The 19,458-nt window shown below is 37.3% G+C and overlaps 1 protein-coding gene across 10 annotated transcripts in view; it reads right to left on the bottom strand.

The window, feature by feature from the left end:
- Positions 1–1,384: 1,384 nt before the first annotated feature.
- Positions 1,385–19,458, bottom strand: part of LOC136826080 (E3 ubiquitin-protein ligase goliath-like) — a 117,391-nt gene continuing 99,317 nt past the window's right edge. For 4 of the 10 annotated variants that reach the window (XM_067083037.1, XM_067083035.1, XM_067083031.1 and 1 more), the window contains 9 exons: positions 15,128–15,245; positions 14,534–14,605; positions 13,028–13,110; positions 11,540–11,636; positions 9,988–10,044; positions 8,596–8,727; positions 7,242–7,545; positions 6,407–6,618; positions 1,385–4,766 (listed from right to left, as the gene is read on the bottom strand). In XM_067083037.1, coding sequence (XP_066939138.1) covers positions 4,413–4,766; positions 6,407–6,618; positions 7,242–7,545; positions 8,596–8,727; positions 9,988–10,044; positions 11,540–11,636; positions 13,028–13,110; positions 14,534–14,605; positions 15,128–15,245 — 1,429 coding nt within the window. In that variant the 3' untranslated portion in view covers positions 1,385–4,412. Of the gene's footprint in view, positions 4,767–6,309; positions 6,619–7,241; positions 7,546–8,595; positions 8,728–9,987; positions 10,045–11,539; positions 11,637–13,027; positions 13,111–14,533; positions 14,606–15,127; positions 15,246–19,458 lie in introns of all 10 variants that reach the window. The other 6 variants (XM_067083040.1, XM_067083038.1, XM_067083039.1 and 3 more) reach the window with 3 other exon arrangements.

The raw sequence follows: 19,458 nt of genomic DNA, 5'->3' as shown, positions 1-19,458 counted from the left end.
AACTGCCAGTGCACAGGCAAGAAGATTCTGAATGCTTCAGACAAAGTTGATTGGTAAGGTTTCTCTGACAAGATCACCAACAGTGATGAGGCAGATCTGGAGAAGGTTAAGCCACGAGCTTGGACATGGTGACATTTTTCTGCAGTTTTTCATCAAGAAGAACTGAAGAATGTAATCCTAAAGTACAATCCTTCAACAAAACGAAGGGTCCATGTCACTCTAGGTAATATTAGGCCTACCACCACAGCATGAGAAAGAAGAAATAGCTTCCTGTAGCAGTGCATTTAACTATAGCATCTGTAACTGTGAGGTCTGGGCTTCAGTGTCAGACTTCACAGCCCTAATCCTCCATAGATTCTTCCAGTGGCGTTATTGAACCTCCTCCAAAGTATCAGTAACTGGCTCCAAAGTATCAGTAACTGGTTCTCTGATGTAAATGCCCCCTTTTGCTGATGTCCTGTAGGAAGACTGATGATCTCAACAGGATGTCTTAGGGATACCTTATAAAGTCACACAACCCTTCAGCTCAAGACAACATCACTGACACCACAGCACAACAAGGAAATAAAGTAAAACAACTTGCATAACTGAATATCTTTATTCACCTTTCAGAGATACTGGTGGGTTATGGGGAACAGCCATACAACACAAGTTACTGTTAACAGTCTGGTGATAAATAGTAGGACAGAACAGCATTTTATATATATATATATATATATATATATATATATATATATATATATATATATATATATATATATATATATATATATATATATATGTACTGCACTGCGAAATCATTCATTTTTTTTTACAAAAAAAAAAAAAAAAAAAAACCACGAATCATCGATTGGAAGTGATAATACTCGAAGGAGGTTCGAGCACCCTTGGGTATCTTACTGCTAGTGAGATCCAAACATAATGCCCCTTCATGCCCCTCCCCCCCCCCATAAGATATGGCAACGTCAAAACTTAACCTTCTATAGTTAACAAGTTTTATGGGAGTCTTAAATGATTACTGTATTCGTTATTCAAACAAATATAGTGGTAATAGTATTTTTTTTTTTACACATTGAAAATATCAACAGATACTTAACAAGTCTATGACCTCTGTACAGGTATAAAATGGATGATTTCAGAACGCCTTGCACTCATGCTATATTCACTCACTGCTTTTCACTCTCAAATATTACTGTTCTCTTCCAGTCGGCTACACAAAAAGAATTACAAAATATTTAATGTTTCCTTACAAAGTGGCATTTTGCAAAAAAGGTTTCAGTTTCTGGGTGATTTCATACCTTGCCATTGCTAATTCAGATAACAACAGTTTGCTTGCATCAAGATATTTGAGTGAAACCTCTTTTTATCCAACATTTTTCAGTAATACAATACAGAAAGAGAGAGAGAGAGAGAGAGAGAGAGAGAGAGAGAGAGAGAGAGAGAGAGAGAGAGAGAGAGAGAGAGAGAGAGAGTTTCAACCAACAGAATCACACCAAAATACCTTTCAAATAAAGCTGAATGTATTTGAGTGAAAACCCCCTTTGTCAAACATTTTCAGTAATAAAATACAGAAGGCGAGAGAGAGAGAGAGAGAGAGAGAGAGAGAGAGAGAGAGAGAGAGAGAGAGAGAGAGAGAGAGAGAGAGAGAGAGAGAGAGAGAGAGAGAGATGTATACAAACACTTACACAAGACACCATGCATTCAAGAAATTCTGTTGTAGACTCAAATAAATATTAGATACTGCAAGGTAATTTCATTAAGATTTTAAGTACTGAGGCTTGGTATTTCGTCTTTCTCTCTCTCTCTCTACACTTGCTCTCTATTTGAAAGTGGCCTCTTAAGTAGGCACTACCAAATGAATATTAATCATATTTCATATCACCAAGCTTCAGGACTGATACCTGTAATCACTGCACCTTGCTAGCAAATACACACTACCACTAAGCAATGCACTACGTGTATCCACTTCACACTCTGCCCTTAATTTAACCTAGTATACTCTAGCCTTGCTATTTAATAGGATATGACATTCTCCAAACATAACAAAACATTCATTAACAGGTTCTTCTTTCTCCTTGTATCTGACCAGTTTCTGGACAAACCTTGCTGCTAACTTTGATTGTCATTTTACAGTACAGTGCTGAGAAATGATCCTGTTAAATCTTCAGCAGTTTTGGAAACACAGCATTAAATCCTTTGGCACATGTGTGAACCAACATAAAAAAAAACAAGTGTTGAACAAAATCACGCTTATGAACTGCACTTGTGAGTATAATTTTCTCATATGCAGCTGAAATGGACAGTCCCTTTATGTTGTCAAATTTTAAATAATTTATTTACAGTAGTTGCATGTCTCACTTTACAGTTTCAAATTTATGATCTGTTGTGTAACTAATGGGTTTGAAGAATATATGAAAAACTAAAATTATGACAGTACCCTCAATGCAGGATCAGTCGCAGAAATGGGAAGAATTTACAAATCTTTTACAGCCAATCTTCGGTTATACTGTTATCAAATCGTTGATGACCATTTCTGAGATTAAAAATATAAAACATGTTGGATATTTAACAGTAAATTTCTTAGGATTTTTATGTTTCAAATGACATTATTTAAAACGAGCATAACAAGTGCAATATTATACCAAATGACAAAGAATAAAAACATACTATGCATAAATACTCTTTATAAAAGTATTGTACAGTCATCTGAAATAAGTTGCATGTATACAGTCAATTAATTCAGTCTTTGCATCTAACTGGATTTTAAACTGCTATGTCACAGTCATTCTGTGATGACACCCTCCTAAGACAGACTCAATTTAGTTCCAGTTGATTCATTTACATACCAAATCTATAAGGAAAGACTGATGTCATATCAATCCATAGTACTAACCGTATACATGACTTGAATTACAAGGCATATGCTATTCCAGCTTCAATCACTGGCTGCAAAAATATTCTCACAATATATTCACTGATTCCCCTAAAACGAAGAACTGGATGTATGTTGGCTGAGTTACAGCCACACAGCTTGTGAGAAATACAGTACTGTACACTGTATTTTGGTTCTCGTGCCCTGTGGAGTTAATATTATAAATTTCTGCACTTTTTTCAGTAATTATTCTTTGACTGGTAAATGCCATCTGAAACATTTTAGACTTGGTCTGGAAAACTGACTGAAAATCTATGAAACAGATTTCCTCAACTGTATACCAATTTGCCTAAGGTTAGTCCTGTTTCCTGACCTATATAGGATACAATTTATTTCGTTATGAATGGTATTTTGAGACTGGAAAACTTAAACGTAACAAATCGTCAATATTCCTCACCTTCTCATTGGTTATACTGACAGTGCAGTAGTTAAATGTTTTGACAATTGTCACTGAAACAATCTAAGAATTCTGGAATAACACCCTCAATGGCCAAGTCTGAATAACTAAAAATGTAAAAAATAATGTCTTTATGGTTTCACAAGATTGTAAAAGATATTTTGCTGTAAGTGAATCTCCTGTACACTCTTTTCTGTATAACCATGCAAGGTGATGATCACAGTTGCATATGAAACAAAGATATTGCATTCATGGGAATGCAGAAAGAAATGTGACCATGTTTGGAAAGGTAATCACTCAAAATTTGGTCCCATAGAAAGAAACAAAAGGTTCATAAATCAAAAGTAACAAAATGGCAATTCTAATCGTTCATTTCTTCTGTATATCACTTTCCTCTTGCCCTACTCTTCACACAGTCACCAAACCACCTCTTCGTGAAATAAAGCTACTCTTTGGGGTACTAAAACCGTTTTCTACACTGACTCTACATCACGAAGTGTATCATTGAGCAATTTACAACATACGGTAAGATGCACTCGCTTTGCGCATCTGAAACCAAAGTGTATTTTGGAGGGTCTAATAAAGTATTCATAGCTCCAAAATGAAAAAGCTTCTTAAATACTGTACTAGCAGCTACAAAAGAAATAATTAAGTCACTTCAGTAAAGAAAGTATATATATATCACAATATTACCTGATGATTTTTTAATGGATTGTTTTCAATAATTCATACCTTCCCATTGTCTCTAGATTATTCAGAAGTCTGAATCACAAAAAGTGAGTCGATTTGAACAACCTCAGGAGGGAATATGCTCTAACTAGCTCACTCGTAAGTTCGTTTTCTTAAAAACTCCCAATCGCGAACTGCACGTAACAATAAATCTCACAGTGGTCGTACAGACTACACCTTACGAACAATTATGGCTGCTGTAACTCGGAGTTACACAGGACCCTTATAAACCTAAGTTGTCACAAGTAATTCAATCACAGACAATGACACCTCTAGGGGTAGTAGCATGATCCCTGCAATCAATGACAGTACTTCTTAACACTTGTCCTCCTTAATGCTTATCTAACCGTGACATTAAACGTGTGACACACTGATGACGTGACTGGAAGGACGAGAATACCCTCTTGAATTCCTGGCGGACGCCCCAGAGTGGGACGAGGAGTTCTGCCTCGTGGTTGACCTGCCCCCCCTGGAGGAGGACGACCTAGCGTGCGAAGCCGATCTCCTCTTCGAAGCCGACCGCGTCCTGAACCCGGACGACCTCTTTCTGGAGAGGGACCTCGAACGGCCGCTGCTGCTTGACCTCTGCTGCTGGTGCTGCAGGGCGTCTTCCTTGCAGGAGGAGGAGGAAGATGACTCTGCAGATGACACCCTCGTGTCGGCACTTGGTGGGACGGAAGGAGGCTGCTGGGGAGTGACTGTTGATTCCTGGAATGACCGTTTGCAGAGAAAGAGGGTTATCGTGTTCACTTGGCCCTGGTGGCTACAGAAAGGGTTACTCTGAAAAGTCTCAATATACAGAAAGGGTTACTCTGTAAAGTCTCTATTGATGGGAGAATATATTATTATAATAATTTTTATTATTATTCAGTAGATAAACCCCTATTTCCTTGAAACAACCCTACAGGGGCCACTGACTTGGAATTCAAACTTCCAAATAATATGGTGCTCATCTAAAAGAAGTTACAGAAGATAATAGGAAATGCAGTTTTAAAGTTTTACTGTACAGTGAAATTACTAATAGTATCAATATTCAAATTAACCATAAACTATCTTTTTAAGAAAGAAAGATGATTTGCCAACAACTTCAAAATATGGGTTAAAACTTAACATTTGAATAAATTATCAATTATAGCTTTGCAAAAGTATTTATATACCTACAAATTCCTTTTTTTTCGTGCCTATTCCCTTCTTTATGTCTTACAGTCTTTAAAATAGCTTATGGTTATATCGTTTTCTAAACAAGCAGGCACATCAATTAGTGTCTACTTTAACATCAGAATAAAATGTGAACTTTTGCAAAATGTCTAGCACACCTGGAAAATAACAAGAAATGTCTATGATCTGTAAGTGTTGACCAGCATTATGTATCTAGATGCCATGTAGGCTATTTATAAAATACTGTATTTATGAGTCACACAAGGGTGACCACTCAAAGAGATAAAATGACTAATGTGATGTTCTGGTTGGTATGTAGAACGCCACGAGTCAGTGATGGGTCTGTTGCTCTTAGATTCATCATGATATAATCTACTTTAATTGGAGATACTGTAATGGGTTTTAGAAGTGCTAAGTAATCACTGATATTAATGGTTACAGTTGCTTTGTTTACAATAATTGCAGAGTTGGCTGCCTTATTGAGACATTTGTATTAAAGCCTGCATTTACAAGGATCTAGATTGCTTAAACTTTGACATAAGTTTCACGAACTTAATCTTTTCTGTGAGGGAATTATTAGGACATTACTTCTGAAGGGTCTCTATAGTGCTTCCAAGTCACTGAAAATTATAAATGTCTCTGTGGTTGCACATGACTTCTGGATATAGCTTTCACTGACATTATGAGGTCAATTTCTCTTCAGCTTTTGTAAGGGTTGACAAGACTGAATTTTATTCCTGTGCTAAAATTAATCTACAGTATAGCTGTTACTCTGGGGAATTCTTGCTGGAAATAATGAAACAATTTGAGAAATTCAGTTACAGTAATTTGTTGCAGCTTTCTGGTTTTGGCCTCATGTGATTATTGAGAGGTGAGGTCCCCTCTGCTTCAAGGCTATATTCAATGAAGCTTCATGATTAGCTGAAGCCTATAATGCTTACCACCAACCAGATATTACAAATCAAATGCCATGGCTGTGGACAGTCACCAGCCAGTTCCAAAGAACAGATTCTTAGCAGGCTACTATAATTTTGCCCTGGACTGATTAATTTATTGTTCAGACAAGATATCATACCCAACAAGCAGCCCTTACGGTATGTCCTCCGCTGTCATTCTCGCCCAGCAAGCAGCCCATATGATACCTCCTCCTGAAGAGCTGGTATTCTTTTTCGTTCTACTGCACCACTCACCTCACACGGTATCAAAACTGATCTACAGGTGGCGCTGCTGCCGTGTTCCCCACCAGGAACGGCAGAAGCCAAGAAGGGCAAGCCCATCGCATCCTCGACGCTTCTGGAGTCACCGTAGTCTTCGGAGCAAACCGACGAGATTTCCATGTTGTCGTGCCTCTCTGGGATCTGGACGCAAGTATCGGCTGGACATTGTTCCCCTAAACACACATCTGGAAGATGAATTGGTTGAAATAAAACAAATACATTTAACGGAGTAGGTTTCAACTGGGAGGTTGAGGTTTTAAATAGTGTAGTGTACCTTGAAATGAATACATACACCTTGACATGATCAATTTTGCCACATTAAAATGATACACATTGAATGTCAGATTCTCATTTGTCAGTAGAGTAACTACTTTGCAAATCATTAGTTTCATGACTTTGATAAGCAATGCTGGACACAAAACTACCACTAATTTTGCTATTTTATGTGCACATGGGGGACAAAATTTTGACAGAAAGATCGAATTTAATTCATCTCTACAGCAATGATCACTTACGTTCTGGGACCAACAAGGAATTTGAAAGTAATTCTAAGACCACCATCAACTGAAAGCCTCAGAGAAGAAAGGATTAAACAGAAGGTGAGAATACAACACAGAACAACACACAGGCGGGATATTAATCCTCTCTTCCCTATGAGGCATTTTAGAAAGAAGATGAACAGTCTAAGCACTGTATCCCCTTCCTTGACAGACAAGTATAGTGCTTTTGTCTCTTCCACTGATGTGCATCAATAAATATCTGATTTAAAGGGCATTCCTCTACATCTACCCCAACAACACAGACACACCTATTTCAGGGAGAGATGACACAGTGGCCCGAGAAGCTGATTGCTGTGATTTTGCTGATGAAAGAGGAGTAGTTTGACTAGAATGGGACACTCTTCCAGAGTGACTAACTCGCGTTTTGGCCGAGTCAATCACAGAGCGCAGCACCGAACAGGCAGCGGCACTGCTTGGAACAGAAGAAGAAACAGTAGCGCTTGTTGGCTGATGGACCGGAGAGATTGGGGTGTCCGGAACGGGTGATTCCGACCAGCCGTCACCACAAGACATGTCAGTGCCAGCAGGCTCGGGTCTGGGTACAACCATAACCTACAACAGGCGGAGGAAGATTGGAATCTTAAAACACACGACTGTTGTTCGTGGTTGTTTATTGAGTTCTGTAGCATACGTTTACAGTGTTTTGTACTGGGCACAGCATCCAGAGTAGGTGTAGAGGGATGTATTGTAGTTTATCACTGCTTGTTCATTCATGTGTGGGGGGTTTTTGTGTGCAGTGATGACTGATATCACAATCTATGGGCAGTGTGTAAAATATTATCAAAACACATTTTAAGCTTTATGATAAGCATAGTCCCCATCAAAATAAACAGCAATTTGTAAAATAGTATCAATGGGGAAATAATGATTAAATAACTGTAATAATGTACAAAAACCCATTCTGCTTTTGATCATAAGTCACTTGAGAGAGATATTCTGAACTCATGTTATGGGAAATGTTGAAGAAACTTTTAACGTTCCTTATATATTTCTTTTTATTGTTCAGTCATGAACAGTACTTTGAAATGACAAAACTGATGAATACAATCTTTTTAAAATTATATACACTGCCTAAAGAATTCAGTTTATCGACTTGCATCTAAGTTGTGGACTGTAATTGCCTTACATACAAGAGCTGACAATAACATACTAACATAATGTATAGTTCCAGCTCATGTTAGCTGATATACTATATGGAAAACATGAGTATTATACTATTGTATATTTTCATGTAGTATTTTAAAAATTTTTTTACATATGGGTAATCTATTCTGTCCCATATGAAGAATTTCAAACTTATGAATGAAAAGATTATCAGTAATCACTGCTGTGTCATTGATAACGTTTACATGCTAATGAAAGGAAAGTGTATAGGGCATTGTGGGTTGAGCAATCCTCACATATGTATCAGGGCTACAAAACCCAAGAGAATACAATACTAACTTTCATATTTATTCTCAACTTTCTTTATGGAATTACAAATAATTAGCAAACATTGGAAAGAAGGCTTAGACCTCTTATTAAATAACAGTAAACAGAAAGTTTCAAGAACTCAAACTTCACCAGCAAGATTCCTTCGTACGAAGGACCCTCTAAACCCACCTGCGACACGCCGCTGCCTCTAGCATTTGCAGAGGAAGGAGGTGGCGGCAAAGGATCTTGTGCCTCTATGTCTGCACCAGAGGTATCCTCCGCCACATCTAGCTGTAGGACGCTCTCCTCGCTGTCGCTTAGCTGTGGATGTATACATGTTCATTAGTTTCCAGAAGTGAGGGAGGGGGGTCTGGAGTCCTACATGTGAATTTAAGAGTTGTTGTCTAAGATGGGATGTTTTTGGTATTAAAATGAATATCCTAAGAAAGCCATGAATACAAGGAATAAAGGGCAGAACAGGATATATTAGAAGTACTTCAAGACAGTATTTCGTGGGGAAAAACGATGATACAAACATTAATGGTGACTAAACATAAACATTGAGACACTATGGATAAAACTTTCATGTGTGAAAGGGTAAAAAATCATAATATTTAATACAATTGGTCAGGCTAAAAAAAGGGACCTTAGTTACCTATCTAGTACAAATCTAGTATAATCTAGAGAAAAACAAAACCCTCTGTAGACAGCTGGATGAATGAGGAATGAAGAAAGGAAAGAAAAGAGCAAAATATAAATAAATAACCTAAATGAATAACTAAGCCCTTTCATCACCATCTACCATACTTCCAGGAGCTTCCAATTAGGAATCAGCTTGTGGTTAGCAATACCTTTTAATCTGACCCCTGGAGATACTAAATCTCGTCTAAATAGGAATCAACTACTAGCAAAATATTTTCTATTGGATTCTGGCCACTTAATCTACAGTTCTACAGCTCGTTCTCAAAGTAGAATGTAGGCTGTAAGCTAATGTACCTCATGAAAGCATTTGCTTTCAAGACATGTTTATCTAGAAAGCATTACTTTTAGTTAACTAGAGTCTAGTCTATATGCTAATGTCCCTCTAGCATGCAGGAATACCAGAGTGGCAGGTATGAAGTGTTTTAGAGATTATTAACCGTATGGTTAATGAGGAAAATATATATTAAGCATGGACGTGACATGACTGGCTGATAGCCTGTTTCTACTAAATGATTCAGCATTGACTAACCTGATTTTATTCAATTACGTCCCTACAAAAGCTATTTTTGATGCTAATTACTAATACCAAGAGATCAGTTCGACAGCTACAATTCTATCAGAGCGAAATGGTATCATACTTTGCGGTATGAGAATCAATACTAAAAAGAGAAATATTAGGCCTACTGTTTTATATACTTATATATATAGATAGATAGATATATACACATTATGGTACTAGAATCAAAACTAAAAAAGATACATTAGGCCTACTGTTATATATATATATATATATATATATATATATATATATATATATATATACACACACACACTTTTGCGGTATGAGAATGAATACTAAAAAAGAAATATTAGGCCTACTGTTATTTCAAAGACAACTTCGTCCATTGGCAACACTGTCTCAGTACTACCAGAAAACTGTGGTTAAAAGAAGCATATATACATAAGTGTTAGTTTGTCTCTCATTTGCATAAAGTTAGACAACAGATTCAAAAAGGTAAAGTTTGCTGATTTTTTTTTTTTTTTTTTTTAGAAATACAATCTTTCGTAAATGTGGTATTTGCGAACCTTAGGTATTTCAGGAGGGAATTTTAATGTTCGTCAGAATCTGCATTACCTTGTAAATGTGATTTTCTTCGAACTATTTTGTAAAAGGTGACACATTTAAATTATTTTTTATTACTGTGAATTTTTAAATGCTTTTCAATTCAGTAAACATATTCATTGATGTATATAAAAACTGACAGGAATTTAAATTGATATTTTTATTTACGGTGATTTTTTTAAAATGCTTTTCAATTTTCAGTAAATATATTCAAGTGATATATTACTTAGAATGGCGTCTTACTGGTTCAAAAGGTGTTATTCATGACTTTCTAATTATTATTATACTGCTTTGAGCAACACAAATCTTTTATTCATTCCAGCAGTGAATAATCTCTACACCTTCTGGTCTTCTTCAGTAAAGCGTTGAATGAGCTTTGGGATACTTGAATAACATTATGGAAACAAATAAGTCTTCAGAGAGTTCCAAAACAAAACAACCCCCTTACGGAACTCCATTTACAGAATCTAAAACACACACTCTCTCTCTCTCTCTCTCTCTCTCAGCGTGCCCTTGGGCCCTAGCTGCAACCCCTTTCATTTCTTTTACTGCACCTCCTTCCATATTCTCTTACTTTCCACTCTCCTAACAATTGATTCATAGTGCAACTGCTTCGAGGTTCCTCTCCTGTTACACCTTTCAAACATTTTACTGTCAGTTTCGGCTTCAGCGTTGAATGACCCCATAGGTCCCAGGAATGAAAAAAGTCTACTACATGACAGAGGCTAAATTACTTATATTGTTACGAAGAAGCACGTTTATATATGTTATAAGATCAATGAAGTTTTTTTTTTATTATTGTTATTCAGAAGATGAACCCCTATTCATATGGAACAAGTCTAAAGGGGTCACTGACTTGAAATTCAAACTCCCAAAGAATTTCAAATTAATATTATTATTATTATTATTATTATTATTATTATTATTATTATCCAGAAGATAAACCCCATTCATATGGAACAAGCCCACCAAAGGGGCCACTGACTTGAAATTCAAACTCCCAAAGAATATCATTATTATTATTATTATTACTATTATCCAGAAGAAAATCAAGCTTCTGAAGAATATTACAGCGTTCATTTGGAAGAAGTGACAAGATTACAGAAATTACAGAAAGAAGAGATCAGTTATTCGAAAACAAAGATAAATTGACAAACGAATAAGTAAATATTAAAAAAATGTTAGTCAGTGATTAACAGCCCAAGGAGAAAATTGTTTTAGGGGTAGAGATGTCTTGCAAATTCTGAGGTCACCAGTGATAAGTAAGGCAAAATGAACGTATGTTAAATTTGACACTTCGATACTTACGACGTATCCGTAGAACTTCAGGATATCCATTTTGCACATGGGACAGGTACGATGTTCCAACAGCCATGGATCAACGCAGTACTTGTGGAACTGATGTCTGGAACGAGGAACAGAGAAATGAATTGAATGTAGAATCAACGCAGTATTTGTGGAACTTTTGACACGTGACAAATAGAAGTTTAATTGGCACGTGACTAGAACGTTTTTAACTAACACGTGACACAGAAACGTTTGACATGTGGGAAACAAAAGTTTAATTGACAAGTGATAAACAAATGTTTAATTGACACGTGACACAGCAGCGTTTGACATATGACACAGAAACGTTTAACTGACACGTGACAAACAAACGTTTAATTGACACATGACAAGAAAACATTTGATTGTCATGTGACACACAAACGTTTAACTGACACGTGACAAACAAACGTTTAATTGACACGTGACAAGAAAGAGTTTGACACGTGACAAACAAATGTTTAATTGACACGTGACAAGAAAGCTTTTGCCACGTGACAAACAAACGTTTAATTGACACGTGACAAGAAAACAATCAGTTGAAGAGTTCGGCCTCAGTGACCCTGGTAACTGTGACGCCTGATACACCTAACAATTACTCTAAGACAGGTATGATTTACCAAGACGTCTGGAAATTATGTTGAAAAAGGCAACACTTTCATATAAAACCACTGAAGTTTGAAAAACAATTTTTTTTCTCCAAGGAAATGAAATACTGGCTAGATTTAAATTAAAACTGGAGACTTTTTATTTTTTTAATCAAAAAAACTGTCAGTGAAAGGATTTTTTTTCATGCATTTTTATCTTGTGATTTTCAAACAGAAATATTATGATTTTTGAAGAAGGGAGAAAAATATATATGTTGAGTTTCAATTCGTCATCTGGACGATAATATGAAATGTAAACCTTCAATTTCTCTCTCTCTCTCTCTCTCTCTCTCTCTCTCTCTCTCTCTCTCTGTGGCCTTCGTAAGTTTTAATTGGATGATGAAAGTGTAAAGAATCGGCATTTTTCAAATGAAATTCTCTCTCTCTCTCTCTCTCTCTCTCTCTCTCTCTCTCTCTCTCTCTCACACGCTTTAATTGAATTATGAAAGTGTAGTCAAATAAAATTCAGCTGATGCCATAGCAAACCTCTCTCTCTCTCTCTGTCTCACTCTCTCTCTCTCTCTCTCTCTCTCTCTCTCTCTCTCTCTCTCTCTGTCTCACTGAGTTATGGAAGTATGGAAAACTAGCACATTTCAAATGAAATTCTGCTAATGCTACTCTAAACCTCTCTCTCTCTCTCTCTCTCTCTCTCTCTCTCTCTCTCTCTCTCTCTCTCTCTCATCGTCTCCACGTGCTAAGGGCTTTCATTTTCACGTGCGCTCTACTGCCTTTTTTGTTATTTATTTTATATTCTCTCTCTCTCTCTCTCTCTCTCTCTCTCTCTCTCTCTCTCTCTCTCTCCTGCGCAGCAGCTGCCACCCACCTGCACGGCAGAATACGGATGGTGTCGGAGACTTGGTAAGGCTCGATGCAAATCGCGCAGCACTCATTGTCACCCGTCACCTCCTGCGAAGAAAAAAAAGAAGAAGAAGAAGAAGAAGCTAGTCTGACAGAATTGTAAACAACAGGCCTTTCGTTTTAGCAGTCATCGTAGCAATGTGTGAGCAATTATCTTGTTTTTTTTTTTAATGGGTCAGGACAGACAAACGCCATTTCTGTCTGATTTTTCCAGATCATGTCTACAAGACATTTGAAAAGACTTATATACTTATTCATTCAAAGGTAAACTGCAGATTAATTTCAACGCTGTTCTATTATTATTATTATTATTATTCAGAAGATGGACCCTATTCATATGGAACAAGCCCACCACAGGGGCCACTGACTTGAAATTCAAGCCTCCAATTATTATTATTATTATTATTATTATTATTATTATTATTATTCATGGCGTTCATTCGAAAGAAGTAACAGAAGGTGCTGATGGGAAATACGCGTCCTTCCCAAACTGTTTAAGCTAATTCTACAAACTGGGCCTCGTTCTTTGTAGCGCACTGCAGTAGTGGCCAAGAAACCTAGCCCTGGATAAATTGAAGATGATGTGCCGTGGCAATAATATCATCATTGCATCAAGTTCACGATGGGAGCACTTTAGCACTTTGCTTCAATAAGGATCCTTGAAGTGTTTGGCCCACAAGTGTCACAGATGAATACTTGGTGGCCTTCACTAGAACCTATTTACTTTTACGGTCAGAGTTATGTTCCTCATTCATTCTTGAAATGGTCGTAGAATGAGGTAAGAGGGAAGGAAGGTTGCGCCTGGAGAGGGGTCTATGGTGCCAAAATCTCTTCATCAAACTATGGTTTCGTATGATAATTTTACTTCAAACTTGCAGTTCGATCCAGACACGTCAATTTGCACAAGGTCATGCTTTATGTTTCAGCAAATATCAACAAATTCAGCTTATATTGTAAATGTCTATAAACAATTATAAAAGTCACATAGTGAGAAAGCTTCAATTATTGCAAGGCTATACAGCTGAAATTGATGACAAAATACGATAAAATGCGCTGTACATTTATTTTTAGGCTTGAAATCGCGCTAGGCAATATCCACCTGCGCAATCGTTTAATGACTAATATTCTCGGTGTAAAATGGAGATATAGAACTGCAAAAACATGTGTAAATGTTAATGAGACTAAATATAAGTTTAAATTCTGAAAGTGTCTCTAGTTAAACAATATGACAATCATAAATGAATTAACTGATGTATGACAATCATGAATGAATGAACTGACGAATACAATCGAAAATTGTAGATATAAAACTACAAAAAAACCTGTGTATATGTTGAGACTAAATGTAAGTTCAAAATCTAACTATGAAGTTATCAAAATCAGTCCTAGGATCCTGTACTGATAACGACAGTTATAAATGAATGAACTGATGAATAATGAAGGATTGAAAAGTCTACAAAGGAGTACCTACCTTGTCTCCTGATTTCAAATTTCTGACTGGGATCTTCGAAAGAGCTTTTTTGGCCGCATTACACAGATGGCGCTGAAAGACAAAAGTAAAATGAGCTTATAAGGGAAAACTTCATTGACAGATATGACTATGGCATTGTATATGCAAATATAAGCATTTATAAACAATATATGTACGTGTAAACGAAGTATTTCAAGATCATGGACCTATATTTTTATCATGATTTTTATCACAGTACTAATCAGCTTTTCATTGGAACGGCGAATTTTCAGCGTCGATGCCCTCTGCTGTTGTGACGCCAGTCTGTGGTGATGCTTCACTCTCTCTCTCTCTCTCTCTCATGAGCCGTTTCAAAGGTATGTCCCTCCTATTTCATTCCTACTACTACAGATACAGGGTGACCGGTTTCAAGTAATATCCCTCATTCACCTACTACTAAAGGACGAGCCGTTCCAAAGAACATCCTTCACATTACTACTACTACTAAACGACGAGCCGTTCTAAAGAACGCCCCTCTAATTACTACTAACATTACTACAGGGGGAGCCGTTTCAGAGAAGCAGCTTTCCAAAACACTACTGCTATAACACTCACCGCCAGTCTATCCTTCGCGTGGATGTACCGGAACCTCTGTATGTAATAGAAGATGAGCCACGCTAACGATATCATCATCAGGATGATGAACGACACGGAAACGAACAGCACTGACGTCCTGCGAACAGAGAAATAGGAAGTTAAGTCACAAACAAGTGAGGGTAGGCAGGACTCTTCAAAAAGCACGTTGAAATGTCACAAGCGTCCGCTGATTTTGTGAATACCTTTGGAGAAAGGATGTTACAGTAGGGATTCATCGGGAATGACTCAGTAACACTTATGATGATACTGTGACACAAGGAAGACATTTGTTGGAAATTATATAATGATTATAATAATACTGCAACTTAAGCAAAAAGCACAATACAGAAAATGGCCGCGGTGTACATTGGTAGGAGTTCTTAATTTGTCCCCAACAGTTTCGCATTCCAGGAAGCTTTACTGACTAATCAGCCTAAGAAAAACATATACAGGACATATGCTTACATTTGACTTCAAGACTTACATAAAACATAAACGTAAAAATATACACATATATTCCTAAATGTCCCTCCCTAACATTTACCATCAATAGGTAACTCCTACGAGAAACCTGTAATGCAGTCTTCTGGTATATCACATCTCATCACAGTCATTAACATATAGAATTCCTTACTTTAGTCCAGTAATAAGCGCTGAAGATGACTCTCACCACAGAAAGAGTCTTCCTTCCTGCTTTCCTCAATTATGAGCTCTTAAGAACATTGAGAAAGTTCAGGTAAGAATATTTTCTTCAGTGCAATAAGTGCCGAGCTGAGTTTGTGATCAATATTCTTTTTGCCAACATTCACGATCTCCAGATTATATTTTTTAAATATACACTGAAAAGTCAGTGTGGATTTCAGCAATAATTTATTTGTTTACAATAAAATGCACAACGTGTTATTATTATTATTATTATTATTATTATTATTATTATTATTATTATTATTATTATTATTATTATTATTATTATTCAGAAGACGAACTTATTCAAATGGAACAAGCCCACCACAGGGGCCACTGACTTGAAATTCAAGCTTCCAAAGAATATTATGGTGTAATTTGAATGTAACAGAAGGTAATAGGAAATATCGGAAGAAGAAATCAGTCATCAGAAAGGAAAAACCAAAATAACAAATTAACAAATAACTATATAAAACTGTAAGTAAATCTGATTTTTCACTACTTCTTTTTTCATTTTCTCTCCAAGACTTCTGACACATTTAAGTCTGAATTGGGGAATCTAGATTTTTGAGAGAGAGAGAGAGAGAGAGAGAGAGAGAGAGAGAGAGAGAGAGAGAGAGAGAGAGAGAGAGAGAAGCAGTGGTCAATATGATGAGATCTCTAGAAATGTCAGTTGCGGGTAGGCATCAATAGAAAAGTAATAATTAACTATTACTGTAATGAACAGAAATAATATACCCATTAAGGTAATTGCAGCAGGCAACATTACGACCTAATTTGCATACCAAATGACCAGCAATTCGCCAGCAAGAGAGGTTATTCTATGCCAGAAATCTGTATATTAAAAGTCTCATGAAAATCCGATCCCTTCTCTCTCTCTCTCTCTCTCTCTCTAGAAGAGTGATGGAAGGGGATGGAACTCTCTCTCTCTCTCTCTCTCTCTCTCTCTCTCTCTCTCTCTCTCCAGAAGAGTGACGAAAGGGGAGGGCAATGGCTGGGGTTGGGTAACTCCAACGGTTGTCATGACAACCTCTCTCTCTCTCTCTCTCTCTCTCTCTCTCTCTCTCTCTCTCTCTCTCTCTCTCTCTCTCTCTCTTTTCCCCCACCTAAACACCGAACAAATACCATGAAGCATTGTGATACGAGTTGATTTTCCCATTTCTCTCTCTCTCTCTCTCTCTCTCTCTCTCTCTCTCTCTCTCTCTCTCTCTCTCTCTCTGTGCACCAACGACTCAGGTTATTCACTGGAAAACGCTCGCTTTTTTTTGCCTCTGTAATGAGGACAAGAGCTTCTTCTTCTTCTTCTTCTTCCTCCTCTTGCAAAATAAGTGATCATTATCAAGAGGTTTGTCATTACTCTCGGCTCCCTCTTCGCCAAGATCCTTGATCAGTTCTGTCCTGAAGGTGACTGACTTTTCCCTTCCTCCAGCAAGTAGGTCATGCTTCGTGTGTCTCCCCCCCCCCCCCCCACCCCCTCAACAGGTCTTTCTTTGTCCGTCTGTTAAGCTCACAGACTGGGGTTTCTCAAGGGTGATTTGAATATCTTGAATATACTTAGGCCAAAGGCGAGGCGCTGGGATCTATGAGGTGATTCAGCGCTGAAACGGAAATTGACAGTAGAAAGGTCTGAAAGGCGTAACAGGAGTAAAACCTCAAAGCAGTTGCACTATGAATCAATTGTTAGGAGAAGGTGGATAGCAAGATGGGAGAATGAGATTATGAATGGAGGTACAGTAAAAGGAATGAAAGGGGTTGCAGCTAGGGGCCAAATGGACGCTGCAAAGAACCTTAAGTAATGCTTACAGTGCACCGATTGAGGTACACTGACGGCACTAACCCCCTACGAGGAATTCTTCTTGTGTTCTAACAATTTTCTTATATTTGTATCTGTTTCTTGATAAATGTGTTAATTTATTTATGGCTTTGTATCGTGTCTTTCCCCTTTACAGCTCTTTCTTTGTAAGTCTGTTAAGCTTCGTCTGTTAGGTTTCGTGATGAGTTCAGAGACACTGTTTAGATCAAATAATATTTCTTGTGTTTTGTTGATTTGCTTGCATTTTTATCTAATTCTTTATTAATTTGTTAATTATTTTTTTTCTTTTCTAATAACTGATCTCTTACCTTTCTGTATTTCCTGTTGCTTTCTGTTACTTCTTTCAATGAACACTGCAATATTCTCTGGAAGCTTGAATTGCATATTTTAAGAAACTTTGAGAATAGATGCATCTGCTGAAGTGATGACAGTCACTAGGTTTCTTGTCTAGATCAGGACAACTCTTTCTTTGTTCGTCTCATGAGCTTACAGACTGAGTTTCTCGATGGGTTCAGAGCCACTGTTCTAATAATATCTTAGATTTAAAGAAACTCCAAGGAAAGGTACCTTTTCTGGGCTGATAACAATCACTAGGTTTCCAAACCCAGTCATGAAAACTGTGGACTGGGCTTAATAATAGGTTCAGAGACACTGTTCAGATAAGATCATACAGTTTAAGAAACCTTTCAAGAAAGGTACCTTTTTCTGGTATCATACCAGTCACTAGGTTTCCAAGTCCAGTCATGAAGTTCCCTGATGGCTTCAGAGACACTGTTATGAAAAGATCATATATTTTAAGAAACTTTCAAGAAAGATGCTTCTTCCGGTCTGAAAACAGTCACAAGGTTTCCTGTCCAGATGAGGAAACGTAGACTTCAGACTGGGCTATGTATATTAGGAAACTCTGAAGAAAGAAAGGTACCTCTCTTGGACAGATAACAGTCACAAGGTTTCCAGTCCAGATCAGGAAGCGTAACTTCCAAACTTGGCCACTTGGTCCAGTGTGAGAATGTGTCCAGTTTACAACTTCCCAGCTACATTATTCATATCACAATCTCACACCTTAAGTCATCCGTCACGCTTATTAACTCTAACGCTTCCTCACTTATAACTCAAGTTAGCAGTCACATTTAGTTAACCTTGTAAGCGTGAAGGTTTGACATTTTAATCAGTCAAATACTTTATCAGTTTTTACACAGGAACTTTTTAATGTTATTGCTATCACTGGTTTCATCAGTGACCCTGATGACACGGTAATTCTCTCTCTCTCTCTCTCTCTCTCTCTCTCTCTCTCTCTCTCTCTCTCTCTCTCCATACGAAATTATTAATTTAGCTGCTATCGCTAGTTTATCAGTAACCCCAATGACACGCTAACTCTCTCTCTCTCTCTCTCTCTCTCTCTCTCTCTCTCTCTCTGCAAGTGCGCACATAATCTGTTGTGCTATCTTGAGGTTAAGAAGCGTGATACAAGAACTCTTCTAGGAGATAAGACCCGTGAATAAGAAGCCACTGACAAGAGACTTGTTGCCAAACATAAAATTTTTGGGAAACCCATTTTACAGAGGGTGTATCTCAAACAGTTCTTTGTAAGATGGCTATGTATCTCGAGGGGATACATTCCATGGCCCAAGAATCTCCAAGTCATGTTGTTTTAAATCAGAGATGGTTGGCAAATATTATCTTGGAGAGACAAAATAAATTATACGAAACACACCAAAGAATGGTCCTCCTTTGTTCCGGCTGATCTAAGCAGTGAATTATATACCTGGTAGGTAGTCAGCGCTTTTATATATATATATATATATATATATAT

The sequence above is a fragment of the Macrobrachium rosenbergii genome, chromosome 40 (genome assembly GCF_040412425.1).
Source record: "Macrobrachium rosenbergii isolate ZJJX-2024 chromosome 40, ASM4041242v1, whole genome shotgun sequence".
Taxonomy (NCBI): Eukaryota; Metazoa; Arthropoda; class Malacostraca; order Decapoda; family Palaemonidae; genus Macrobrachium; species Macrobrachium rosenbergii.
The sequence above is the reverse complement of the archived record's forward strand: the minus strand, read 5'-3'. Positions and strand labels throughout refer to the sequence as shown.